Source organism: Phoxinus phoxinus (assembly GCF_949152265.1).
Source record: "Phoxinus phoxinus genome assembly, chromosome: 1".
NCBI classification, from domain to species: Eukaryota; Metazoa; Chordata; class Actinopteri; order Cypriniformes; family Leuciscidae; genus Phoxinus; species Phoxinus phoxinus.
In genome coordinates this window covers 24,586,047-24,614,034 of record NC_136876.1, presented here as the reverse complement: position 1 = coordinate 24,614,034, position 27,988 = coordinate 24,586,047, and the positions used below count along the sequence as shown (strand labels likewise).

The 27,988-nt window shown below is 37.1% G+C and overlaps 3 protein-coding genes across 10 annotated transcripts; 1 reads left to right on the top strand and 2 right to left on the bottom strand.

Moving 5' to 3' along the window:
• Nucleotides 1-10: 10 nt before the first annotated feature.
• On the bottom strand, nucleotides 11-7,355 carry adap2 (ArfGAP with dual PH domains 2). Of its 4 annotated transcripts, none has more exons than XM_079624194.1 (12): nucleotides 7,167-7,355; nucleotides 6,552-6,649; nucleotides 5,871-6,001; nucleotides 5,615-5,706; nucleotides 5,091-5,173; nucleotides 4,709-4,818; nucleotides 4,263-4,412; nucleotides 4,026-4,109; nucleotides 2,817-2,879; nucleotides 1,646-1,720; nucleotides 1,270-1,498; nucleotides 11-1,173 (listed from the first exon to the last, which is right to left on the bottom strand). In XM_079624194.1, the coding sequence occupies exons 1-12, from the start codon at nucleotides 7,229-7,231 to the stop codon at nucleotides 1,145-1,147; spliced, it is 1,209 nt and encodes a 402-aa protein (XP_079480320.1). In that variant the 5' UTR covers nucleotides 7,232-7,355; the 3' UTR covers nucleotides 11-1,144. The 4 variants fall into 4 exon arrangements, with proteins under 4 accessions (XP_079480320.1, XP_079480322.1, XP_079480319.1 ...); XM_079624196.1 differs by having other exon boundaries at nucleotides 1,646-1,723; nucleotides 5,925-6,001; nucleotides 7,167-7,353; XM_079624193.1 differs by having other exon boundaries at nucleotides 1,646-1,723; nucleotides 7,167-7,352.
• Nucleotides 7,229-20,981, bottom strand: atad5a (ATPase family AAA domain containing 5a). Its single transcript, XM_079623953.1, has 23 exons — nucleotides 20,636-20,981; nucleotides 20,299-20,373; nucleotides 18,521-20,178; nucleotides 18,298-18,376; nucleotides 17,889-18,044; nucleotides 17,642-17,783; nucleotides 17,421-17,499; nucleotides 17,122-17,303; nucleotides 16,870-17,018; nucleotides 16,224-16,374; nucleotides 15,727-16,077; nucleotides 14,823-14,919; nucleotides 14,619-14,701; nucleotides 14,395-14,525; nucleotides 14,120-14,291; nucleotides 13,853-14,029; nucleotides 12,974-13,207; nucleotides 12,832-12,896; nucleotides 12,544-12,724; nucleotides 12,281-12,438; nucleotides 9,699-10,552; nucleotides 8,819-8,977; nucleotides 7,229-7,797 (listed from the first exon to the last, which is right to left on the bottom strand). The coding sequence occupies exons 2-23, from the start codon at nucleotides 20,347-20,349 to the stop codon at nucleotides 7,719-7,721; spliced, it is 5,388 nt and encodes a 1,795-aa protein (XP_079480079.1). The 5' UTR covers nucleotides 20,350-20,373; nucleotides 20,636-20,981; the 3' UTR covers nucleotides 7,229-7,718.
• On the top strand, nucleotides 20,973-27,988 carry ppp4ca (protein phosphatase 4, catalytic subunit a). Of its 5 annotated transcripts, none has more exons than XM_079624252.1 (9): nucleotides 20,973-21,082; nucleotides 22,203-22,475; nucleotides 22,650-22,701; nucleotides 22,786-22,836; nucleotides 22,987-23,088; nucleotides 23,206-23,379; nucleotides 26,201-26,327; nucleotides 26,419-26,608; nucleotides 26,945-27,981. In XM_079624252.1, exons 2-9 carry the CDS (start codon nucleotides 22,366-22,368, stop codon nucleotides 27,072-27,074), a joined length of 936 nt encoding a protein of 311 aa, XP_079480378.1. In that variant the 5' UTR covers nucleotides 20,973-21,082; nucleotides 22,203-22,365; the 3' UTR covers nucleotides 27,075-27,981. The 5 variants fall into 5 exon arrangements, with proteins under 5 accessions (XP_079480378.1, XP_079480377.1, XP_079480376.1 ...); XM_079624251.1 differs by having other exon boundaries at nucleotides 21,034-21,082; nucleotides 22,176-22,475; XM_079624250.1 differs by lacking the exon at nucleotides 20,973-21,082 and adding an exon at nucleotides 21,338-21,515 and having other exon boundaries at nucleotides 22,176-22,475.

Sequence of the window (27,988 nt, the reverse complement as noted above, 5' to 3'; positions counted from 1 at the left end):
ACACGTTGCATAATATTTTAAATATATAATTGATTAATACATAAATACATTCAATACATATTACTATCAACATACTGCTTTAGTTGTTAGGGTAACACTTTACAATAAGGTTCATTAGTTAATGTATTAACTAACATGAACTAACCATGAGCAATCCATTTGTTACTGTATTTGTTAATCTTTGTTAACGTTAGTTAATAGAAATACAGCTGTTCATTGTTAGTTCATGTTAGTTCACAGTGCATTAACTAATGTGCACAATATTTAAATAAAGTATTAGTAAATTGTGAAATTAACATTAACAAAGATTAATAAATGCTGTATACGTGCAATTCATTATTAGTTCATGTTAACTAATGTAGTTAACTAATGTTAACTAACGAACCTTATTGTAAAGTGTTACCGTTGTTAGTCTACGAAACAAAAAACCTTTTAACAGAAAACATGGGTATTATATACTTAGTATTGATGATGATAGAAGAAAGATTTTAATATAAAAAAAATTGAAGAATTGAACATTAACATAATTCTGATTTGTTCAGTCGCCCATATGATTATAAATCAGAAAACAAAAAGTGTCCAAATGTCCGTTTAATGAAACCTCTGTGTTGTACAATGATCATTTTTTCCACACACTCCATGTCACTTGCATTCTCCATTTCTGTACAGCCATAATTCCTTATTTTTAGCTTCTATTTTGTGTCTCAGCTCCTGCATGTCGAGTCACTGTCACATGTGTGTCTAATTCAGTTCTCCCGCATAGGCCTAAAATGAGATTCACTGCTTGGTCAAGGCTCAGAATGTCTCCTTGTATTGAGTCAAGATCTTATCCATCTTCATGTCATTTCTGCCTCCCAGAGAGCTCAACCAGATGGTCCATCCTCATCCCCTACTGCAATCTTCTCAGATTGGTTTCACATCCCAAAATGCAGGCCAAGTGGGAATATTTTTTTTAACTGCTTGTTAGAAACAATGCCCAAAAGTGACATTCTTCCAAGGTTCCCGTTAAGTAAATAATTTCTGGGACTTAAATGTTACCCTTTGATTCACCCAGAATATCTGGTTTCATTTTAAGATTTAGTGACAGAGTCCATGTGTCCAGAGTGTTGTGCTCTGAGCTTATTATCCCATCCAGCCATTGTGTTCACCTCCGTCTACGAATATTGGCTTCGGCTGAAAAAGAGGCAAGAGTTTTAGTTTTTTTTACAAACTCAGTTATGTTTTGTTATATTTAATTAACACACTTGATAGAGAGTGGCGTAATCTTACTGGTGTAATCTTGGGGCATCATAGGTTTCGAGATGACTGTTTTCAAGACCTCCACCCACTCTCTTTGATCTCGCTCCTGCTCACACATGAAGACGAACTGCCGATCCGGCGTCTCCACAATTACCCCACACTTCCATTTGTTGCCTCTTGTGCCTTTAGGGACACACTCTCTCACTGAATACCCATGATTCTCTGAGCCAATAAAAACAACTCCAAGCTCAATGGCATCCTTTAGGATAAAAAAAAAGTAAATTCACAATTTTTTTATTTTTTTTATTGATTTCACTTACCATGTGTTTCTAGTTTAGATTTTTGCTGAACTGAAAAACAGCCAACACTTACTCAGTAGGAAAGGAAAAAGCAATGCAATTCATACCAGTTGTGTTTTAAAATAGAGTAGTTTCCTGTCCAGGGAATCCAAGATAAACCATCTTTTCTTGAACGGCTCTCGCTGCTGTTCAACATAAACAGAGTCAGAGATGTTTGTTTTGGTGTCAAATCACTTTTAAATTAATTTCAAAGGTTTAAAGTTCAAAATGTATTTGTCACATGCTCAACATAAGTGGTAGGAATATTATACTTTCCTTGAGACAGCAGGACAATAAAACACAATTCAGAAACATTCGTTACAGAATATGCAGAACTATGCAGATGTAGAAAATATACAGATATGTACACATTGGCCTAACGTAGTGGTGTTTTAGTTTTGTGAGTGTGTAAAGAGGTGTTTGAGGAGTGTTTTAGAAGAATAGCATGATTTATCCTTAAAGGGTTAGTTTACCCAAAAATGACATTTCATTAATTACTCACCTTCATGTTGTTCCAAACCCGTGATTACAGTGGTTCAAATGTAATCTTATGAAGCGACGAGAATACTTTTTGTGTGCAAAAATAACTACTTTATTCAACAATTTCTTCTCTTCTGTGTCAGATCCCCTACGCTATTTGGGTAGTAAACACAGTCCAGCGCTTCCGGTTCTATGCCAGAATGCCGGCTAATTATTGGCCGACGCTGTACACGTGAGCACCACAACACATGCATGTGATGCTGATGCAGGAGCCGGCCAATGGTGAGCCGGCACTCTGAAGTAGAACCCGGATGCGCTGGACTGTTTACTATGCGAATAGCGTAGGAGAGCTGACACAGAAGAGAAGAAATTGTTGAATAAAGTATTTATTTATTTTTTGTTTTTGCGCACAAAAAGTACTCTCGTCTTCACTTCACTCGTCACATGGACTATTTTAACAGTGTCTTTACTACCTTTCTGGGCCTGGAAAGTTGCAATAAATTAATATAGCATATTAAGGGATCAGAAAGCTCTCGGATTTCATCAAAAATATCTTCATTTGTGTTTCGAAGATGAACATGAGGGTGAGTAAATATTGACAGAATTAAATTTTTTGGGTGAACTATCCCTTTAAATGTTTGTCCAATTTAAAGACAACTACAAATACCTTTCTATACTGAAAAATCTAGATTTTTAAATATACATATAAATGAAAAAATAGAGAATCATTTGTCGACAAAAAAAAGAAAGAAAACTTACCAGAGGGCCAGTCTTCTCCATGTAACCCTCTTTCAGGTAGTTTCTGGTTGTCCATGGTATTAGCTTAAGACAAAAAAATATTAAATAAAATTTTACAATTATGATATTAATAAAGAAATTATTAACCCTCAACACATGGGTTTTTTTAACAAATGTTTCATGGTGCTTTTGCTAGTTTCTTGAGACAACAACTTGTGCTCCTTGGACACATTATCGGTGATGAACCCGGGGCTCATGGGGTGTTTTGGGTCTTAGATCATCAGACACCCTGCCTGATCGACCCAGCCGGGGGAGATCAGTCCCTGGCTTGTGTCCAAGTGGCGCGCTACACCATTGCTCACCCTTCATAATCCACAGTCACCTCAACGCTTTTTCTGCAGTTTCGTTTATGTTTTTGGTGGCTTTCATTTCCTGCAACCCTTTAATGCCAGAGACTGAATGCCTGATGTAATGACTGCCCTGCAAAGCCTCTGCCTGCAGCCAACCTCAATGGCCTTCCAACCATGTCTCCTACATTCCTCAACCAGCTCGTTGGGATTGGGGTTCTTGAGCCCCTGCCCCTTTAATAGCGAAAGCGTCCTTCTCTGTCGTATAGCGCGGTGCCCTATGGAAAACACTATTTTTAAAGAGGGGGGCCCAGCTCCAGAACTCTATTTCGCCACTGCGCCTTATTCACCAATAAGCCACAAATGGAAACCACAGAGTTGAACATGTAGCACTAATATCATTGATGTATACATCTATGGTGATTTTCTGCGATTCTGTGATGATGCACCAATCACAGAACAATTTGTTCCTCGAATAGACTAGAAAACTATTAAAATATACTTACTACACATATAACATTCTGTTTGTTAACCAACTAAAATAAAGGTGTTTCTTGTTTAGAGATGCAGCAACTCACAAAAAAAACACATTTGCGTGTCCTGTTAACATTGTTGTGGTGTAGGGCGTTAATCTGATGATCATTCATGTTGTGAAATTGGAGAGAGGGCAGGCCTTTAGCTGTTGATGGTTTTAGGAAGTAAAATCACTTGGAAAAGGGGAAACTTACAGAACTTCCTTTTTATGTGACAATGTTAGCTACAACATGAGAAGGCTCAACACGTTTTTGAGAAATTCAAAAACTTTGTAAAGCAAATGAAAAGCACTGAGGAGACACGTGGTACTTGGTAGTAAGTCAAAAGCAAGTATACAAAAAGTACTTACATCTCTATCACTTGCTGTAGGAAAGGCTGTTTTCAGGTAGATGTGGCGAATAGCTCTAATGGCATTAAACCAATTGACAATCTCCTGAAATGGAGAAATTACAGAGCAGATACTCTTTGTACAAGTTGCCTTTGAAACTCATTAAGTTAAATTCAAACTCATTAAATATGAGGTGCACTACAGCTGCACAATTCTTTGGAACAAAGCAGGAAAAAAAGCCTGTAAAAATAGATTTACCTGACCATTTTTATTGTAAACAAAAAGGTTTCGGGTGTGATCATCCACACAGTAAGTGATCTGAAGGCCGTGAGCATGTCCTATCTTCTCAGGCTGGAAGGTTGCATTCAGGTCCTTCACAGAAATAGTAGCCTTTGGCCCCTTAGATTCCTGACAAGCACAGACACTATTTAATAAATTGTGCAACTAATATTCATTTGATTCTAAAAAATAAATAAATCAAAGGCAAATATTTTCAAACAGAGCTAGTATCATGTTAAAAGGATATTGGGTAATGTATGCATATCTTTGATTGTCTTAAAAGTCAAAGATACTTTTAGTATAAATATAGTTATTCTCAGTCTGTGCTGTGTTTTACCACAAATACATTCACTAAAAAAACATCATTTCTAAATGGTGCAAAAACTTCATTGCTCAATGAAACGTTTTTTTTTTTCTTTTCTTACATCCTCCTTGTAGTATTTGAGGGTAAAATCACAGACTGAAAGAACAAACTTCCTCTCGAGAAACTGTCCATTATCCTTTCCTTTCTTCCACAGCATGCCCTCATAGACACCTAGAGCCAGGCAAAACAATTTTGTTGAAAGATGAATGTTAATATTAGCAGATAGAACAGACTTAAGTAAACAGACTAAGATGCAAGCTGAAAGCATTAAGTATAATATCAGTTATTAATCTATCATTTTTATTATGCAAGTGTGGGCCATTTGGAATGATTCGCCTGCTGCTCAGTCAATCTGAGCTGATTTTCTTCAATAATACACTTTTTTACACTGATTTAAATGTAAGGAGTTTAAAAGAAAACTTCTGGGAGCTGAAATGGATTACCTGCTGTGAAGGGTCTTTCTGTATTTTTCTCTGTAAACTCCATTCTTTCGTATTTGGCTCGAATCCATTGTTCTCGAAGGACCCTATACAGTGCACATATAATGCATTTTGTTGAGCTACATGGAGTCAACTGATGTATAAATGTCATTATATCTATATTACAAATTATAGTACACTTACAATACTATTTTATAATAAATTAGATTGTACTATTTCAGTTGAATATGAACATATATTCAACTAATACATGCGCAATGAAGCATTAAGAATCGAGAACACAACTGACAGGATCAAAGGAATGGACTTCAATACCCTTTTAGTGGAATTAGTAGTTCCTGTTACTGTGATCAACAGTAGTACACAGCGTTTTTTCTTGCCAGTAAGATGTTCGCTTGATCAGCCCTTTTTTTTTAAACTTCCCAAATCAGAGATCTGTTCCATTATGCTATAAATGTAGTGTTTCAGCTGTAAATGAATGTGTTTAACTTGACTTTTCAGTCAGTAGAAGAGCCTGGGCTACTCACTCGCAATCATCTGTGTGGGGCTGATAATAAAAGACAGGGACAAATTTCTCATAGAAGTTTTTGGCAGGACGGTTACCATTGGCCTTCATGAACTTCTCATCCGAAAATGCATTGAAAGGAAACAAAATGGTGTTAGGGTTCACATTCAAGACTTAATGGAACCACTAGATGCTGACATGTAAAACAGTGCCTATGCAAAAAGTGACATGTAATAATCAATATCTTAAAAACATTTAGTTCACAAGCTTCTTTTTACCTGCACAAGTTCATCATCCCAGAAGTCTAAGCGTATGGACTTGATACGACTTACTGTAGGAAGATTGCGATGAGTTCCAGAACAGTTTAGACACACAAATATTCCCAGAGTACATGAAGCCCAGTCTGGATCTTCAAGTGATAACAGAGTAAGTTAGTGAGGCAAACAATTGATAAATAAAGTTCCCACATTCATGGAAAAGCATGGTCATTTTAAAATTGTGATTTCCAGGAAAGGCAGAGTAAAAGAGATATTTTTATATTAAATATATTTTCTTAATTACGAAATCACGAATGACTAAATATTATGGAAAAGTCACAAAAAGGCATGGAAATTCGTGGGTTAAATGTGTGTGGGAACCATAGGGTGGGAACCCTGCCAACCATTCTGTCAAAAACAATTCTGAAGAAATGTCATATATGAATAGATTCTAAATGCTACTGGTTTCGAAACAAATGGCAGCTTGTTTATAGAATGAAACCATTGTTACACTGTTTACTCATGTCATGGCTATATACCTACAGCAGAACTATAACTTTAAACTATAAACAGGGTGTCAAAATATTGTGTCAGAGAACTTTCTAATAATTACTTGCATTCCCGGTAAAAGTACACAAATAACTACTGGCTGAGTGAATAAAGTGTTGACAATAGCCGTTCCTGTAGCCTAACGTTACTCACCTGCAGCTCCACAGTCAGCACAGCAGCTATTCTCTGGCAGCTTCACCAACTCTAGAAGCGTCTTCTTGTTCTTTTCCCGATTTGCCATAGGCAAAATGCTTTTAAACACATAAAGGTTGTAGTTTCAACTCGCTTATCTGTTTCTTTATGTGTTGGTTATCCCGGAGGGTGTGGTATCGCGGTATATTTCATTCAGTCACCTAAAACTGTAGCGCACCAGTCGCGTCAGACTCGAAACTTGAATGCGCATCAGCGCGGCAAAACGCTCGGTCTCAGCAGCTGGACTCGAGGTCTTCCGCAACTATTCACTAAAACCCCCCCTTCGTATTCACTTCCTAGAGAAAACAACAAACTCGGAGCTACACCTAAGATACGTGATCTATTTAATAATCCATTAACTCTTATTAAATATGAGAGGATAATTAGGCAATAATGAAACCAAGTTGTAAACAGTGACTCACTGGGAGTAGCTTTTCGTGCTTAATAAGGTTAAAATATTAGCCTACATATTAAAATATTACATTTGTACCAAACAAACATGATGAGAATGATTATCAAGATTGAGTTAACTCATTATAAATAGGTTATAGGTGCCAACAGCTATAATATTCTTACCTAGCTAGTAGCTTATTTACTCCAGTCACACACTGAGACTGCATACAAAACAAAAAATGTTGCATTTTCAGGGTTTAATATGTATAAAGTTATCTTCCTGGATTCAAGTGGACTAAAACCGTCCCATTTAGGAGATGTGGAAGTGAAAAGTGCGCTTCACAACTCAGTTTCACGAAAAACAATGTAAGGTCTATCATCTCATGATACAATATGAAATAGGGTGGTGGTGATTGGGGGGGGGTCATACACAACCTGTACACAAATGTCAATAGCACCATCGTGTTTGCAGAGATCTTGCAATTTACATACATATAAAAAGTAAAATAAAAACACATGTTTGCTGGCAAATAGCAAATCCACATTTATTACTTGATAAAACTTTTTGGAAGATGCATGACAAAAAGTACAAAACAAAAATGATCAGCAAATGAAAAACATCAGTACAAATGTAAGGTCTACAACAACATAAAACCACTCCTTCTGAGTATATATTACTGTACAAATGCATATTCACCAGCAGCCCTTAAGCGGCTGCCTAAAGATGCGTGTAATTTAAGGAAACTCGGAAGCCAGGAAATCCACTGTGCTTTTTGGAAGAGTGAAGTGTATACCATCCAAATAGTGCAAGAACCTGTAAAAGTAGGGGGAAAACACAACACTATGATCATTTTGTTAAATATGGATCTTTAGAGTAGCTTTGCCACTACAAGATAAGTGAATGTGATAATTTAACATATTAACAGTTTTGTTTCTTGTTTATGTCGATATGAGTCTTAGGTTTTGTTGACTTGTTTTAAATTATGACCTCATGCCATATTTAAGCTTTGCAAAAGCCACATCCTGTCCCTCCACTGCATTGTTTTTTTTAGACCTGTGCACTATGACCAAGTTGAATTTTGACACGTCTTTGTCAGTTAAGCAAAAAACAAATGCATCAGATACTAAACATTATGCGAGTTCAGACTGTAAAACTGTGGTTAGTTACTGTTAGACCATCAAATATAGTGTTCAAGCTTCATTAGACAGCAGGATTTTTGACAGTTGTTTTCTTTGCGACGCTTTTGCCTACTGTAAATATAGGGTATAATCTTAACTTGTGAAATGTGCCCACTGTGTTAAGGGTATTTCCATAGTCAGTGTTTAACTCAAGTTTGATATCTGAATATCTGGAAATTATCTCACATTGATAATTGTAACAAAGAACAGGGTCTCTTGTTCATAAACAAGGGTGTGCCTGTCATGCATTTGAGACATTTCATGCTTTCAGGGTGGTCAAGACAATAGTGTATTGTCTATTTTAAACCAAAAGATATATCTCTTAACCTGCCACAGGGTTTCCATACCTCTTAAATAATCAATTTCTATGACTTTTTAGTCATGGAAACACACTTAAATAATACAGTCGTAATGCCCATTTCAAATACAGGAACATACTCCAGATATCTCACTGATGCCCCACCTAGTGGCAGCGAATGATGCCTGCTATAATTAACAGTATAATATGATTGATATTAATAAATCAGTAATATGCAACAAAACAAAAAAATCACTATAATTAGAAAAAGACAGTTCTTTCAAATGTGTAATTGTGTAACCCCTAATGACATATGGTCACTGCAGATAGTCTATAAATGTATCTAATAACTCCTCACCTGCGTTTGATCTTTCCCTGCTCCTTCAGTCTCTCTGACCTACAGATGGTGCGTAGAGAGGGGAGGTAGTCCAGAGCCACTGCTGCTCGGTTTCCCAGCGTACCGGCTGACATGGTGGAGAGCAGCGACTTCATCACCTCACTTCTCCTCTCCATCAGCCTGTACAAAACAAAATGAACAATCTTACAGCACGTTGTGTATAAACCGCCTCACAGGGCAGAGGTCAGTGGAAACGTAAAACATTGAGACAAGGGATGGAATATTTGTGTTAAGTTTACAATGGTTTTGAAGAGTTTTTTGGTTTTCCAAAGACTGTCATTAAACTAGTTTCACGATCCTTGTTGAACATTAATACATATTTTAATAAACTTTAGTGGAAAAACTTTCAGTATTGGCATTTTGATATACTATTTTGGTAACAAAAAGGTTTGCAAAAAGGTTTCATTAGTTATCTACATTAGTTAACATGAACTAAGAATTAACAATACATCTACAACATTTGTTAATCTTAGTTAATGTTCATTTAAACATTTACTAATACATTATTAAAATCAAATGATATATTTGTTAACATAAGTACATGCACTGTGAACTAACATGAACAAACAATGAACGGCTGGATTTTTATTAACTAACATTAATTAAGATGAATAAATACAGTAACATGTTACAGTAACATATATATACGAGAGAGAGAGAGAGAGAGAGAGAGAGAGAGAGAGAGAGAGAGAGAGAGAGAGAGAGAGAATAGAATATGTAAACACATGTAGGTTAATATTGTTACTATGTATTAATGAGATTTTATTTTTAGATACATGACCTACCCTTGGATTAAATGCAGTATAAATAAAAGCAAAAAACAAACAGGCTGAATTCTCACCTTGGTTCACAAGGTGTGACTTGAGCGAGGCTGAAGCCATCTCTGTGTGGAGCCACAGGGAGGGTGAGCTCCTCCTCTGCCTCTCTTCTGATCTCCTCCTCCAGTTGCTGTGCTCTGTCCCATGCCTCAGAGACTACAGCCTTGCACTTCCTAAAGCTCAAATGCCCCAATGCAGCGTGGATTTCATCAACACTAACACTATTTACCCGGCTGACACACTCTAACCGAATGTCATCGGTCATCCCACTTTTGACCTTCGCACCGGTCCAGCCAAAGTCCTGTGGTCTGCAGGAACCCTCTGCCTGCAAAGGCTGGTAGTGCAATGAGGAGTCCAGGAAGGACATGTGGTCCATATACTCTGCTAAACTGCTTAAGCAATGCATCACTGGCTTGCTCTTCTTTCTATCGGCTTCAGATAACACAATGCGCCTCGGTTTTATCGGTGCAGCTTCAGGCACATTCATGGACAGATTGGCTGCTTCCGCATTAGTGCTTTTAGCAGGATCTCTGCTGGCTTTTGGCAGTGAGAGGAAGTCTTCCTCCGACTCTGAATCAGACTGGAAAACGTCTTTATTGCCCATCTTCTTGCGCCCTCTCATTCTGGAAGACAATTTAAGGGGACTAGCTTCCTCAGAGGGCTCTTCCAAGGCTTCTAACCTCACATTTTGAGGTACTTGCTCAGGTTGGGACTGTGGGTTTGGTGCTGATTGTGATTTGAGGGTGGACTGTGGTAAAAGGCGAATTGGCAGAGGAAGAAGACACTCCATATTGGAGTAGAGAAGTTCCACTCCCATTCTGTGGACCTTTGAGAGAATATCCCAGCACGTAATGCTCTCTAGTATTGAAGAGTCGTACTGTAAAATAAGATCAGATTGATCAGGAACAAATTCTGGAAATGAACATGTTTAAACAATTATATTTTTAGTGTATGAATAATTAAATACCAATGATACACAATATATTGGTACTATATCTGTTATTGGCCAATATGTTTTTTTGTTTTTTTTTATCAGTATTGATATTGGATAATTTAACAACAATTATTTTATAAAATATATTTTGCTTTGTATTAATTCTTTAGACAGTATGTATATATATATATATATATATATATATATATATATATATATATATATATATATATATATATATATATATATATATATATATATATATATATATATATATATATACACACACACACACACATATATACAGGTGCTGGTCATATAATTAGAATATCATCAAAAAGGTGATTTATTTCAAGAATTCAACTTAACAGGTGAAACTAATATATTATATAGACTCATTACATGCAAAGTGAGATTTTTCAAGCCTTTATTTGTTATAATTTTGATGATTATGGCTTACAGATTATGAAACCCACAAAATCAAAATCCCAGAAAATTAGAATATTACATGAAATCACACAGTAATTACACAGTAACACCATGGTCATTGAACCAGGTTATGGTTCTTTTGGCAGTGTGGGCAGGTGCAAATCCTGCTGGAAAATGAAGGAAGCATGAAGTGCTCTGAAAATGTCCTGGTAGACGGCTGCGTTGACTCTGGACTTAATAAAGCACAGTGGACCAAAGTCCTATTTTCTGGTGAGAGCAAATTTTGCATCTCATTTGGAAATCAAGGTCCCAGAATCTGGAGGAAGAGAAGAAAGGCACAGAATCCACGTTGCTTGAAGTCCAGTGTAAAGTTTCCACAGTCAGTGATGGTTTGGGGTACCATGTCATCTGCTGGTGTTGGTCCACTGTGTTTTCTGAGGTCCAGGGTCAACGCAGCCGTCTACCAGGAAGTTTTAGAGCACTTCATGCTTCCTGCTGCTGACCAACTTTATGGAGATGCAGATTTCATTCTCCAACAGGACTTGGCACCTGCACACAGTGCCAAAGCTACCAGTACCTGGTTTAAGGACCATGGTATCCCTGTTCTTAATTGGCCAGCAAACCCGCCTGACCTTAACCCTGAAAAACTATGGGGTATTGTAAAGAGGAAGATGTGATACGCCAGACCCAACAATGCAGAAGAGCTGAAGGCCACTATCAGAGCAACCTGGGCTCTCATAACACCTGAGCAGTGCCACAGACTGATCGACTCCATGCCACGCCGCATTGCTAAGTATTGAGTGCTGTACATGCTCATACTTTTCATGTTCATACTTTTCAGTTGGCCAGCATTTCTAAAAATCCTAATTTTGTATTGGTCTTACGTACCGGTAATATTCTAATTTTCTGAGATACTGAATTTGGGATTATCATTAGTTGTCAGTTATAATCATCAAAATTAAAAGAAATAAACATTTGAAATATATCAGTCTGTGTGTAATGAATGAATATAATATACAAGTTTCACTTTTTGAATGGAATTACTGAATTAAATCAACTTTTTCATTATATTCTAATTATATGACCAGCACCTGTATATATATATATATATATATATATATATATATATGGCAGTGAAGAGTATTCAGTTATTGCCAATACTGTAAAATAATTATTGGCTTAACAGTATTGGACAAAATCATTGCATTCTTAATTTGAAAATATCACAAATTCAATACTCACCTTTAGCAGAAAATCTGCAATATTTTTTGTTTGCATATTGCGGATTCCCAGCAAAGTCTCGGTGCATGCAGTGTGGCAAGGAGGTAGTTTATCCTCATTTAGACCCTGAGCTTTGATAGGGTGAGGATGAATGTCACCCGTGACGTTCCATTTGAGGTCTATAACGTGAAACAAGATGTTTTTGATAACTATATACAGATATTATGATATAAATCCAAAAGTTCTTAGTGCACCTTTTTTAAATCAATTCAATATATCTTTACCTGATGAAGGCAAAGGTCTCTGCATCTGCTGTCCACCACCACTGCATGCCCAAAATTGTAGGTGCAGGAGGCTTTGCCGAATATCACAGCTGTTCCAATCTAGCAGACAGGACACATCCTTAGTGTCCGTTCTCATGTTTTCTACCAGACACAGCAGCTGGAGGTAACTTGACACATCCGCCTGGAAAAACCCAATGCGTTGACTATCACAAACCAAACACAATACAAAAGAATATAGGAGAGAAAGTAATTAGAAAAGTAGAAAAAAATAAAATTAACTGCACTTACCACTGAAGGAGATTTGAAATGGATTTCCTCAAAGTACCCATCAAATGTAGCACCAAAGGTCAGATCTAGACAAAAAGGTCCAATGATGACTAATTCACAAATCTTGCATAGTACATTTCTGTTCACGGCCAACTTTACTCACCACTGGTTGTTAAAATAACTGGTCTCTTGGTTGTGGTCATGAAGGTTTTTATTGCAGCCAGGAATCCAGTGTCATCATCAAAAATTATGTCCACCTCCTCAAATAAGATGAGGGATGTGGCAGTTTTCTTGCCCTGGTCTTCAGCGGAGATCTTGGTGCCGGCTGGAGCTCCACTGGGACACTCTTTGCTTTTGCAGTCAATCTCTTTTGCTTTGGCAGAATTTTTCGGACATGCTTATAATAAAACATGAAATGCCATTAGAAAGGTCTCAAACATGAAGCTTGAAAACAATTTCCTTAAAAGGGTGGTAAAATGCCATTTTCACAAGATCTGGATGTCCCCAGAGTTTGTGTGTGCATTATGTTGCTGATGTGGGGTTAACTATCTTCAATTAGGATATTCTGTCATGGTAATCTATAAATCGCTCGTATAGGAACTGTTGTGAGATGCACACAGAGTGACTTTCTATTGCATGTGAAAAGATGGATGCTAAAGTTTGAGCTGACTCACAAATGTACTCTTATACAACAACTTTTCTTCTTCTCAACATGGACTGTGTGTTCCCGGGGGCGGGGTTTATGTACATTTTAGGGTTGGTGATGTCACTAACCCCAGAGGAATGTCGTGTAGTCCCTACCAGCCGTTTGTTGTAGTCCTTTTCTTTAAAAGCAAATATCTTCCTTTGCGTTGAACTTTGAGCGTTGTAACTTTGCAGATGTTGTTTATGCTCAAACAGCAACATTTCACACTAACTAAAGTTAGAAAAGTGAAATCATACTTTACCACCCCTTTAATATAGCTCACAATAAATGTCAAAATCATTTCAATATTTGTGTTCGGTAACACTTGACTTAGATCACTGGCTTTTGAATTATTACCAGGTTGTGTGTTCTTGTCTTGACTGTTTGCTTCTTTGCCAGTGGTTCTTCCACCTGCTTTGAAGAAATTGGCCAGAGATGTCGGAGCCAAGCCACCTTTTCTGGATGGAGCACTTCGAGGAGACTGAGGAGGCTTCCTGGGCGATGATACAACCCTTCTGGGGGAGTTCACCTTTCCTGTGATTAGAAGAGACACTGAGAACTCATACGAATAGTCATGCACACTATATATTGTAGTGCAATCATCAAAGAAGAGAAAATTCATACTGGGAGAGGAGCCAGGTTTGATGGTGGTGCTGTTGCTGCTATAATTGCTGAAGTAGGACGGTTTGTGAGCGTTGACACCTTGGATGTCCACTTGGTGGGACTGAGTGGCTTCCTTCAGCTGGGATAAGATCTGACGACCACTCCTTTGAGAGGAGGAGTTTACCTCAAATACCTTGAAGGAAAAAAACAACCGGGTGGGTAGAAATACTTTACTATTTTGAGACCGTGAATAGTGACGCTCAAAAAAGGAAAGTGAAATGAAAAATGAACCAGACCTTGAATCCCAGTTCTTGCGCACAGGCATAGACTGCAGCAGTCTTGCCCACTCCAGTGGGTCCTGTGATAAGAAGTGTGTTACACAGATGATCTTCTGTCTCATCCAGGCCTTCACCTATGAGCCAGGAGTCTGCATAGAAATAAAGTTGAGACAATGACATGAATATTGGTACAGCTGAAAATGGCAAGCAAAACAGCAAGTAAATTTAGGATAATTTCATACCGTTACTGTCCTCCTCTTGCTTTTTTTCCTGCTGTTTCCTCTTCTCTTCCCGGTCAGCTCTCAATTTCCACTCTTTCAGCCAGCTAACGGTAACGATCAAAATGAAATTGGAAGAATTGTATTAAAAAAAACAATCCTTACTGACACGTTAATTAGTGAATGGTAACTTTCACAATCTTTGATTAAACTTTGCAGGATAACAACCTGTGTAGTCTCCGGACAGACTCCATATTCCCGATTATTTCACTGGAGTGCTGAGGCTGATATTTCTCTGTCCAAAGCACATCCTCTTTCACTCCATCTAGAAATTAAAATTTAAACAACATATAGTGCAAACAAGTTTAAGAAACATATATAAATATTTGGTAATACTTTAGGTTCAGTTCATTCAGTATCATACACTAACAATTACCAACCATGTTGTACAGCATGTATTATTCTAGATAAATGTTAGTTTATAAATACACTACCGTTCAAAGGTATGAGGTCAGGTTTTTAAAAATAAATTAATAAATGTATTCAGCAAGGCCGGACTAATTTGATCAACACTAACAGTAAAGACTTTTACATGGTTACCAAAAAATGACATTTCAAATAATGCGGTTCTTTTTAGATTTCTATTCTTAAAAGCATCCTGAATTTTGTTTTAAGCGTGGGATCCCCAAAATATTAAGCAGTACAGCTGTTTTCAACATTGATAATAAGAAGAAATGTTTTGAGCATCAAATCATCATATTAGAATGAGTTCTGAAGGATCATGTGACTCTGAAGACTGCAGTAATGATACTGAAAATTCAGCTTTGATCACAGGAATAAATTACATTTTACAGTGTATAAAAATAGAAAATGTGCTGATCCCAAACTTTTATACTATTGCTCATTGTTAATTCATGTTCATTTATAATACATAAACTGATTTATACAACATAAAATGTAAAAATGTGTATAGAAATGAACAATTAATGAATTCTGTAAAATTACAACTACCGGTAATGCTAATGAATTGAACATTATAGTAAAATGTTACCAAAATTTTCACACAGATTTTAAGAGGAAGAGAACTACTCAGAGTGTGAAAAGATTGTCTACAAACTTATTTCGTTTTCACCTTCTGTGCTTGAAATTTCTGGGACAGAGGACTCTACTATAATGTGAATGTCCTTCTGGTTCCCCACAGGTGAGAGTAACTCTGCTGGCTTGGGTTCTTCTTTTTGCTTTTGCCTCTGTGATCGACCTCTTCGACTTCTGCCAGATGGAACTGTGTCAGAGGCATTCTGTGCTGCCTGACCTCCTGATGGTGGACTTTCTTCAATCACTATGATATCCCCTTCTGAGTGACTGGCCTTTGGTTTTTTACCCACTTTGCCTGTTGTCTCTCCTTCATCTACACGCTTCCGTTTCCTTCCGACGCCATCAGATGATCCAGCAGGGCGGGATACCTTAGACTCACCTTCAGGTTCTACAAATAATCATATAAATAGACATATGCAAAAACTCTGTGAATAATTCTGGGTTACATGTTTTATTTTAAATACATGTATGCATTATATCTTCATGTGGGAAGAAAAAACAAAAACAAAATGATTAATTGTATTTTTTAGTCACCTGAGGCAGAGGCTTGGAGGATGCAGTCTTCATGTCTCTTAACAAACCGCATAAAGAAACGTTGATGAGGGAAGGATGGATTGGAGATTCTCATCTCCTCTAAAAGATGCTGTCTGATTGGCTCAGAAAACTCTGAATTCCGACAAGAAACCTAAACAATAAATAAAAATAAAAACAAGTTAAATTTGTTGCTGTACATAAATACAAGATGCATAAAAAAAGTATCCTTTGCTCACCCAAGCTGCATTTATTTGATTAAATATACAGTAAATACAGTGATATTATCGTTACAATTTAAAGGTGCAGTATGTTCGATTGACAGCTAGTGGTTTGAAATGGGTACTGCAGTTCAAATTCAAAATATTAGAGAGGGTTGTTTCCCCGCCACCTTCTCCTCAGACTCTAAGCTCACGAGGGTTTCCATATTTTTAAAAAACCGTGAGTTTTATTTGTGATGCTTTGATTAATAAAAACTTCAAATAACAGCATTCATTTAAAATAGATTCCTTTTGTAACATTATAAATATTTTTACTGTCACTTTTGATCAGTTGAATGCATCCTTGCTCAATAAAAATAAGAAACATTTTGCCTTTTGAAAATGTGAAAAACTTTAAATCTAAAAATTGTCACCAAAAGATTACCAACCTTCTGGCAAAATGCTCTCTTAGCAGGAACTGTAGCATAACCTAAAGACTTCTCCAAAGACATCAGTTGAACAGCTGGTAAATTATAGGACTCCTTTATGCACACAAGGAAAGGATTTGTAGGCCACTGGAGGTTCCAAACAGAACAATCTGACATGGAAAGAAATCAACACATTAGTCTTACATTATTCTCAAATACACACACACACAGATCAATGTAATGCTCTGACCAAGAGAAGACCGGTCAGCTTACCTGCAGCGCTCTGCTGAACATGCACCACTGTCTGGAAGGAAGCACAGGCCTGACTATAAGCATCTCGGCTGGCTGCCGTTTTTGCGATCTGCTTTTTAAAAGACTCCGGAAGGCCGCTCTTCAGAAACTCTCTCTTTGCTTTGAACTGTTCATCATCTTGCGAGTTCTCGGATGCCTCTCGACTGACAGGGTTTAGTTTGGGAAAAAGCATTTATTAGATTTTTAAACTAATGAGAAAATAAGAGCATTGAAGAGAATTTGCCAATTCAAATACTGTCTGTTTTTTATAAGCGTAATACCTGCTGTCGTCAAAAATGGAGATGACAACAGACGTTCTCTGGGCTTTTTTGTCAACAAACAGAGGAGCCAGTTTAGAAGCTGAAAAAGACATCGTAAATAGACACGAATACATTTTTTTAATTTACTTGAATGTAGTTTCCATGTTTGCCTCCCAAAAAAACCTTCAGATATTAATGCAAACATTGACTTAATTTTAACTATTTGTGTCAGTCCAAGTTACCTGCAGGAGTTTTGGATGTTTTGTTTTGAGTTGTATTTTTACCCAAAACCTCATTCAAACTACGAATCTTCTTTTGGCTTTTGTCACTTTCCTGTGAGGTGACTGGAGTGCTTTCGCTTTTATCCAAAAAAACTACAGAGTCCTAAAAAGATGACATTGATATAAATGAGAGAATAACTTGAACAATTATTAGCAGCATTTATAAAACAATTACACCATTTCACTTAAGATGCATCCACTATCTCACCTCATCTTCACAGTAATTTATGATTGACTCTTTGCCTCTTGAAGAGCGTCGTACAGTGTCTTTCTCCTTATTAGTGTCCTTTTTACTTTGCTGAAGAGCTTTGGCTTTCTGCACCAGCTTTCTAGCTTGTTTTCTTTTTTTAACTGCATTTAATTCCTAACAAATGAGAGTTTTTGTGAGTTATCTTTAATCTTAAAACATCTGCCAATAATAATTATTATTATTTGTATTTATTATATGCATTTATTATTTTAATGTTTTTGTATAGATTTTCTTCATTAAAAACAACTATATAAAACACTTTTATAAACAACAAAATATAAATAGTACATACAAATCATGTTTAAAATTAAAAAAAATGATACAGCATTATTTTTTGTGACATACATAAATCATAAATGTTAGTTACCTGAGTGGAGAGAGGACTTGATATTTCAAAATCACCAGCTTTTGTAGCAGAGGATGGAAATACTCTGGTGATTTTCATCCTATCAAACAAAATGGCAAATACATGAGACAAATAAACAGAGCAATTGCAATAGGGTCCTCTCACCATCTGTGCTCGGGCCCTAATAAATAATTCAAGAAAAAAAATAAAAGGAGATTGTAGGAAATTAAAATGTTAGTCTCACCTGATGGGGCTGCCTTTCTTGCCTGGTGGGCACAGCATTTCAGCTCTATAAATGCCCCTTTTGGGCCTGTGAGCTTTTGGGGTGGAGGCCAAAGAGGGTGCGGGTGTATTTTGGGACTCATCGTCATCCTTCACAGTGTTCTCTTGCCTCTCTTTCTTCTGCGACACACTGTTGAGCACAGCGGCTGATTGTCTGCTCGACCTCCTCAGCTCTCTGTTGTTATTATCAGCTGACCTACTCTCGTTGTTGACCTCGATGTCTGCGGTGGGTTCTTCGGGTTTCGGAGTTGCAGCTTGTGCATCTTCAGCTTTCTTAGCTTGTCCCTTTTTACCAGGCTTCCTACCTCGCTTCTTTTTGTCCCCAGGACAGCTCTTCTGTTCTTCATTCTGCTCAGAGCTGGTTTCTGGTTTGTACTCAAGAGGTTTTTCTTCATGTTCCTTGTCTGTTGTCTCTGGATCCTTCTCTTGAACCGGGTTCTGCTTGCTCTGACCTTTGCTGGTTTTGCTTTTAAATCCATCAAGACTAGGCTGCTTAAAGGCATTCATAAACTGCTTTCTCTCCGCCTCCGTGCTTTTAGGAGGATTGGAGCTGGATTCCATCACATCAAGTTCAAGATCTTCCTCGAGCACAACAACGTTAGACTTCCTTTTGAGGTCAGGCAATACGTCCGGTTTAACCTCTGGGATAGGAGAAGACAAACTCCTGTCTTCTTTTGTTTGACTTTTTTTATTCCTACTAAAAATTGATGCGACTTTTAAATCCTTGGCAGCTTTGACAGACTCGTGATGATCGGGGGAAATGGGATGCACCTCAGCTTGGATGGTGAGAGTTCGGGGTGACACCTGCAGAGGACCGATTGCAGAATCACTCTGACCATTACAGGTGTTGCCTTCATTTGACATCTCAGCTGTGTCAGTTTTGGGAATCGTATTGCTCTCCTCCTGCTCTTGGTTCTGATTTTGTAGGAAGTCTTCAAATGAGATTGTGACGGTGCTACTTTTCTTTTCCTCACTTTCCTCCAATTTAGCGTCACATACAGGCTCTTGAGCATCAGCATCACATTCCTTAGTCTCTTCACTGCCCCCTTTCGCCTTTCGGTTTCTCCTCACAGCCGATTTTCTGTTCCCACAATCTTTCATCCTGCTTTGGTTTAAAGAGGGTTTTTGCTCAGAACTTTCCCCCAAAATCTTAACTGTCAGGACATCTGGCTCAGCCTCTGTAGTGTTTTTCCCCACGCCAGATTCTTTATTGGAGAACGCATCATTACAGGCTTGAGCTGGAACAACAACAGTATCCCTTTCCTTTACAGCTGATTCACTGGTACTCTCTATCAAGACAACATCATCTGTGACTATCTGTGCATCCTCCTCTTTGGACTTCTTGTGGTCCTTGGCCTTCCTGGTTCGCTTCTGCCCCTGTCCTCTTATAGGTTTTCTAGGGACTTCTCGACTTCCTTGCTCTGAAGGTTGTGGGGACTTCTCTTTTGCTACAAGAGAGCAGCTTTTTATTTCTTGTGCAGGCGAGGTTCTCTTAAAGTAGTCCATAATGTTGTTAGACCGTGGAGGTGAGAACGGTTTCTCCACTGGCTTGGGCATAAAGTAGTTAGTAATAGTTTTGACAGATGGTGCATCGCCATCCTTCCTCAATTTCTTGCATGGCTGGAGATGGAGAAACAGAGCAATATTGACAAATTATGAAATTCATTCAGTGTATTTCGAATATTAAAGCATAATATTCGTGCCATATGTCAGCATATCAACTTTTTATATGACACATACCTGACCCTCAAAATCTTCTATGACAGCTGCCATAGCAACGGCACCAGCCATTGTTTCACCCCCAAAACTAAAAATCTGTATGGAATTAACAGACAAATCCAAGGTTTTAGAAGAGTTTAAAGACAAATACACAAAATAAAGCCTCATCAAATACATTTTCAAAGTGTATTTAAACATATTTGCAACATGTAAGTTTGAATAATTTCATAATTCATAAGGAGCTAACGTACAGTTACAGTTTGAATAAACGTTGCCTCCATAATGGCATAATATTCAAAGTTTACCTGTCAACAAACGTCATGTGCTTGTAGAAAATTCATAAACATTGCACACTCACCGGTTATTTACCTTCCTTCGGTGATACGTTGATACATGCTCCAAAATTACAGATCACAGTGTATAAACTATGAATACAACAACGAGTTAAAGTAAACACAAAGCCTATCTATCAACACATTTTCCAAACATCGATATACATTCCCAAACAAACATAACACGTGGTACTATCCAACCCGAAACCCGCCTTGCGTGTAAATCTAAAATTAAAAGTACATTTTACACTAATAATGAGAGACCATATTCTGTAATAATGTAGGTTTTGGTGTAGTTGAATTGTTTTCGACAAATGGCGCCAAATATCATGGATGTCTTTCGCCGCGCCGGTTCGGCCAATCACAGTCCGTTTCGTCATACATTCTCAAACAGGAAAAAGCGCGACTTTAGATTTCAAAATATCAACACTCCAACAGTCAATCTGGGAAAGGTTTGCCACAAGAACAAAAAGGTATTTCTTTAATTAATTTCAATTAATATAGTTATATTGTCCTATTAAATGTAATTTACTTTAACTATGGGTTACATCATGTCATATCCTCCAAACATATCTCACATTTGAGGTTTAAACGTATGTGTATTATGACAAAACACTCTAAGATGCTCTTTAATAAGTATCTTAACATTTTCTGTCAGATCAAGGGTGTCCCCTCTCCCTCTCTCGCTGTCAATTTGTTAATAAATTAAATTTAAGTCATTAATAAGAGCAATTAATGTATGCTGTCATGTAGAACGGGTGATTGGCACCTTTATTTTGAAAGATGAGCCGAACGGTTTGATACGGGCTTGTTGATGCGACGGTCACACTTGCTTACGCCGCTTTTCCAACTACCGTCTACAAAAGAAACGACGGATGCTTAAACGAATTTAATCCAAAGTCCAAGGTATTTTATATTAATTTATATGTAAATTTCAGCGTGTGAAATGCAATTCTTATTTTAACAGAAAACTTTTCCTTTTTAAAACACACAGCAAAGCATCAAGTTACTAGTATTTATGCTAACAGTATCAGCTTTGTCTGTAACGTTACACTATTTTTGTACACCAGGCTTTGCAAATGTATTAGAAATGCTCATTTTAGAACAAAACAAACAAAAAAGGGCAATATACCTCAAATTAAGTTAAAGATTTTCAAATAGTTCAATTTGTTTTATTTATTTTGTTAGTTAGCCAGACATGTTACATTGATATTAGATTCAAAGTCCTGTTATGAGTTTTAGTGTTATTTTCAATTATAATAATGAATGCATAATTAAAACTAATACCGAAACTCTTACCACGCAATTAAAATGTAGATTTAATGGAACATACAAACAAAAGTTTTCTGTATATTTAAAACCTTAAATATATAAATAAATTAATATAACATATTAATATGAAAGTCCTTGGATGCAACTATATTCTTACTAACGATTATATTATTATTAAAGTCACCGAAAGACTCTGGAGATTAGTCTGATTTACAAGCATACATGTGATTTTTAGTATTTATTGTGTGTGTGTGTGTGTGTGTGTGTGTGTGTGTGTGTGTGTGTGCCTTGCAGTTATTTTCTCATCTTGACTTCTTTCAGGATCATCTGGGTGTGTGTAATTATGTGCACGGCCTCATAGCCTCTTCATTTCTCAGGAGGGGAAGAGTGTTTGTGGTCTCTGTGAGACTAACTGAGGACTGGAGAGCCAGTAACAGGGTTTTTAATCAGCCTCACATTGAGGAGTATTTCTGTGAGTGTATGCATGTGTGTCATCATGGGCGACGTCATTGACTTGGACAGACAGATCGAGCAACTGAGACGTTGTGAACTTATCAAGGAAAATGAGGTCAAGGCGCTGTGTGCTAAAGCAAGGTAATGCCTACACTCCGGTGTTTAAGAGACCAGATGTCTCATTATGCATGCCTTAGGCCTATTCGTTTTTTTTATATGCATCTAAATGGTTATCGCTGATTGTTCTTAAGTTGTATATCAGTATAGAGTTGATTATTGAATTAACGTTGCAAGTGTCGTTGTTTTGCTCTATAGGGAGATTCTTGTGGAAGAGAGTAATGTTCAGAGGGTAGATTCTCCTGTCACAGTGTGTATTTCTTTTTAAATGTACTATATAACTAACTTGTCATAGAATTATGCAATTGAAACCAAATCACTATTTTGTTTACAGGTCTGTGGAGATATACATGGACAGTTTTATGATTTAAAGGAGCTATTTAGGGTAAGCAATTGAGAATGCAACATTACATTAATTGAATTCACAAAACATTTACTTTCAAATTTGTATTGCCCTTGGTAGATCTTTTTTCTTTTCTTTTTTTACCCAATGTGTGTGTCATTTGATTCTGATTGTTGTCCTCTGGGTTTTCAGGTGGGGGGTGAAGTTCCAGAGACAAACTACCTCTTCATGGGGGACTTTGTGGACAGAGGGTTCTATAGTGTTGAGACTTTTCTATTGCTGCTTGCATTTAAGGTGCAATATCTGTCCAGAAGTTCTTGAATCTTGTTTGCTTGTAATGTTATAGCTGCGTTAAAGTTGTTCTACACTCTGTAGTCTGTTCTATTCTCAGTTCTTTGTTTATGTCTTCAGGTGCGATACCCTGACCGAATAACGCTGATCAGAGGGAACCACGAGTCGAGGCAGATCACACAAGTGTATGGCTTTTATGATGAGTGTCTCCGAAAATATGGCTCTGTTACAGTCTGGAGGTACTGCACAGAGATATTTGACTACTTATCCCTCTCTGCCATTGTTGATGGCAAGGTAGGTCCTCTTATATTTTAGTATCTCTCCACTTTCTATAACTTTTAAATTTTACTACATACACGTTAGGGATGGGATGCACCAACATAATTTTTTTTGGCCGATACTGATTTTAACAAACAACTATTGACAGCTACCAATATTTTTTACTTGGTGTCTTATTTTAAAGGGCACCTATTATGACATTTAAAATGTTCCTAATGTTGTTTAGGGAGTCCCCAACAACAGTTTTACGTGCATGCAATGTCAAAAAACACTTGTTTTCGTATAATATGCATTTATTTTTACCTGATTTGCTCACCGACTCCCAAATGAATCGTTCAACGACTAATTTTTCAAACCCCTCCTTTGCGCGACGCTAATCTGCGATTGGTCAGATGACCCAGCAGTGTTTACAGAGATAATACTTATTGTTTAACACGGAGTACAATGATGCTTTTATCAATTAAATTGTGTTATAATAATGATTATAGTCCACTGCTTTATAGTTTGTAGTAAAAAAACTAAAAATAAGATAAAGAATTTAATGTTATGTTAGCGAGCTTAGCCCAGAGTTCATATTGTAAAAGCACAATCAGTCTTTGTTTGCGTTAGCCCGATGCATAAACATAACGTTTTAAAAAAAAAAAAATGCAGTTACGTTACTACGAGGTATTATTCTATTCTTTAAGACAACTCCGAAAACAACGACAAACACTTCACATATCTCAATACAATTGTCATTGAAGACCTAGAAGCTAAACGGTGCTTACACAACAAACAAAATAATTATTAAGCATGCTACATAAAACATAAAAGCATCAATTATTAATAACACTTACAGGTTGTGATACGGAGGAGGAAGCTGATGCAAATACACTTCGAACTCGGCTCGCGAATCCAAGTTTGATTGCATTTAAAAGCAATCGTCTTCAAAATGGCGCGAACAAAGCACAAGGCTCGGACTATACTTCTGTGGTATAGTTGTATATATGAATTGTAGCCACTTAGTCTTCAAATGCTCCTCCTTGGGCAGATGAAAAAAGTTGGCTTTTGAGCCGCACTTCAGAACACAGCGTCTCGTCGCCCTGATGTTTTCCCCTGGCCTTGGAGCGCAATAAGTGGGCGTATCGTATTCAAATAACTTGACAAGTTGACGTCATCTAGTCAGAGAAAAAGCTTCGGTCTTCTAACGATTCATAAAAATGACTCAGAGTCGACTCTTACTTTTGAAAGACAATAACTTTATATACGGTGCACTTTCATATTTCAAACTTTGCAGGATGTTTTTGTTCACTTAGATCTATGTTACACACTACATGAAAGGTAAATTTCAAAATTCCATAATAGGTGCCCTTTAACTTTTGTCGATAAAATAGATTTTTCTCTCTTTGCACGTTTTTAAGACTTTACACGAATTTAAATAAATTAAGAAGCAAAGCCAATTTGACAGTAGTCGTAGAAGTCACACTGCAGTAGGGCTGCACGATATTGTTTGATAATAATTCAAACATCAACAAGAGGTTACGCCAACCGAGATCGCTTAGAGCACCTTTAATAGGGAGTGGCCAAGTTCTTATCTATGGCTTTAATATTTCGCAAATAATTATGGAATTATGTAATAAGAAATAAAACCATTTTTGACTAGTTAAATCTAATATCTAGAAACCTACATTACATTGTGAAGAGCCAATGTCAAGTTCCAACACACTTCTGAATGCTTGGTCCCAGTTTTCATAATGCATTTCAGAATGGTAGGCTTCACTTTATAATGGTTTGTGGTATTTTCTGTCATGGTAGTTTTCCAGTATGAAATACCTGATTGGTAAGTGTCAATTTGTGGTAGCACATACCCCTGCTGGTTTTACTTTAGTTGTGGCCACCTATCTTAATTATTTTATAATTCCAAAAGACACCGCTGAACTATCAATCCTATGCAAATAGAAAAATAAATTGAGTTATCAAAACAACTCTGTATTTACAATATGCATTTAATTACATTGTGAAAATTATTAAAATAAAAAAAGAAACTTATTATAATGAAAAAAATACAACAAGCCCACAGGGCAGATATTAAATAGGGAGAAGCTTAATGGTTGTAACGATTGCCCCCGGGATGTAATAAACTCAGTTTGAAAACAACTAATTAAATGTCGTTCTGCCGTTTAGTGCATATATGTTACAACATCTACATAATGAGCAGCAGACAGTGGCATGTGTCACTAAGCTACTGAAGGTGCCACAACATACGGCGACATGCTCCGCAAAAACACCAGTGGCACATGACGCAATCCATCGGCACGTCACAAGTTTTATTGGCACATAGCACATTGGCACATTTAACGGCATGTGCCAATTGCTTCTGTGCGCAAGATGCCATGACACTTAATGTTAATACCGCCTCTGATGGTTTTAAATTGATAAAAAATCGGCCAATACATTATAGATGGATCTCTAATACACTCGCGCGCACACACACAGTATCTCTACTACACGCGCACACAAACACACACACACACACACACACACTCTCTCTTTCAAAAGTTCAGGGGGGTTTTGTGTGTGTGAAACAGAAAGTCTCTTATGCTCACCAAGGCTGCATTTGTTTGATCAAAAATACAGTAAAAACTGTATTACAATTTAATTGTAAAATCAAACTATTCCTGTAATGGCAAAGCCATTACTCCAGACCAGTTACACATTTGAGATCGAAATCTTTTGTATCAGTGTAAAACAATTTGTCACTTTTGATCAAGTTAATGCATCCATGCTGAATTAAAAATAAATAAAACAATTATTGACTTTTTAATGATACTGTATGTATACTGTTTTTGCTCCCCAGATATTTTGTGTGCATGGTGGGCTTTCTCCATCTATTCAAACTTTGGATCAGATCAGAACTATTGACCGAAAGCAGGAAGTTCCTCATGATGGACCCATGTGTGACCTACTGTGGTCTGACCCTGAGGGTGAGAGACTAATAAAATGCAACACAAAAGAAGAACCTTTAATTTGTTGACCTAAAGACCTTAGATTGTTTGCTCCCTTTATCGTTTCTAGACACCACAGGGTGGGGAGTGAGTCCAAGAGGGGCTGGATATCTGTTTGGCAGTGATGTGGTGGCGCAGTTTAATGCTGCCAATGATATCAGCATGATCTGCAGAGCTCATCAGCTGGTGATGGAGGGCTACAAGTGGCATTTCAGTGAGACCGTGTTAACTGTGTGGTCTGCGCCAAACTACTGTTATAGGTGTGTGGAGTATTTTTCACTCTTAAGGTGATGATACACAGGACAACTTTTTGAGCGATTGTTGCTTGGGCACTTTTCAATTGAAAATGTGCAATAAATCTGGATAAATCTTTCTATCTGGATAATTTAGATCGGTCGTGGGCCCTGTGTCTCATCTGGTTGCCCGTTGATGGCAACATTGCTCAAAAAGTTGGCCTGTGTATCACCTTTACAGTGATTCCATAACTTGTATGTACAAATGATTATTTAGATGTAAGCATGCTGTTTTGCATTCTAAGAAATGTCTCACCAGGAACTGTTTTTATTTTATTTCCTTCTCTTTTTATATTTTCTTAGGTGTGGTAATGTGGCGGCCATTTTGGAGCTTGATGAGCATCTCCAGAAGGAGTTTATCATATTTGAAGCTGCACCTCAGGAAACCAGAGGCCTCCCCTCTAAGAAACCTGTGGCTGACTACTTTCTTTGACTTTCCAGTCCAGGAGGACATTTGGAAGCGTCAGAAACAACACCTGTATAGACTGCCTTTTTTAATGCTTTTTTTTTTTTTGCTGGCCAGCTTTTATCTGCACAACATCAGTACTTCTGTGAATGGACCAGTTACAGCATTTAGTTTTCATTTCTCATAAGCTTTCACATTCCTTCCTCATTGCAAACTTTTTCTTACATCTTGTAAAATGTATTTTAAACTGTTATGACTGTCCCCAATTATGTGGTAGTTTTGTATTTTCAAACTGGTGATATTTTTTTCCCAACAAAAATAAAATGAGTAGGTTTATATATTTGCATATATAAATCTGTACAGAAATGTGCATATTCATGAACTTGTGGTTAGTTTTTTGCTGCTTGTATTTATATAACCGGTGTTGCATATTTGTAATCAGTTAGAGCTGATCAAAATGTTTATATTCGCACCTGAATAATTTACAAAATCTTGAATCATAGACCATGGAAGAGAAGCTTTCAATGTAAGCGATAAAAACGTCAAGGACATGATCATACACTAAAGATAACTCTTACTCATTTTTAGGTGCTCTGTGAAAACTCGAGTCACTACATTGTATGATTCACAGGTTTCATATGGTAATGGAATCTCATTGATGCGCACACACGCATACATATATATGCAGAGTTTTAAAGTCCAAGTTCAGAAAGTAAAAGTCCTCAGTATATTTTATTATTATTTTTTGGATTTGTTAATTATCAGTTTTTCAGCCAGGAGACAGAACTAATTAGATAAATCAGCTGGCTGAGTTCGTGTGTGCAATAAACATGGCAGGACTTTTACTTTCTGACCTCTGGACTTTACACCTCTGCATATATATATATATATTAGAGCTGGGCAATGATTAATCGCATCTAAAATAAAAGTTTGTGTTTACA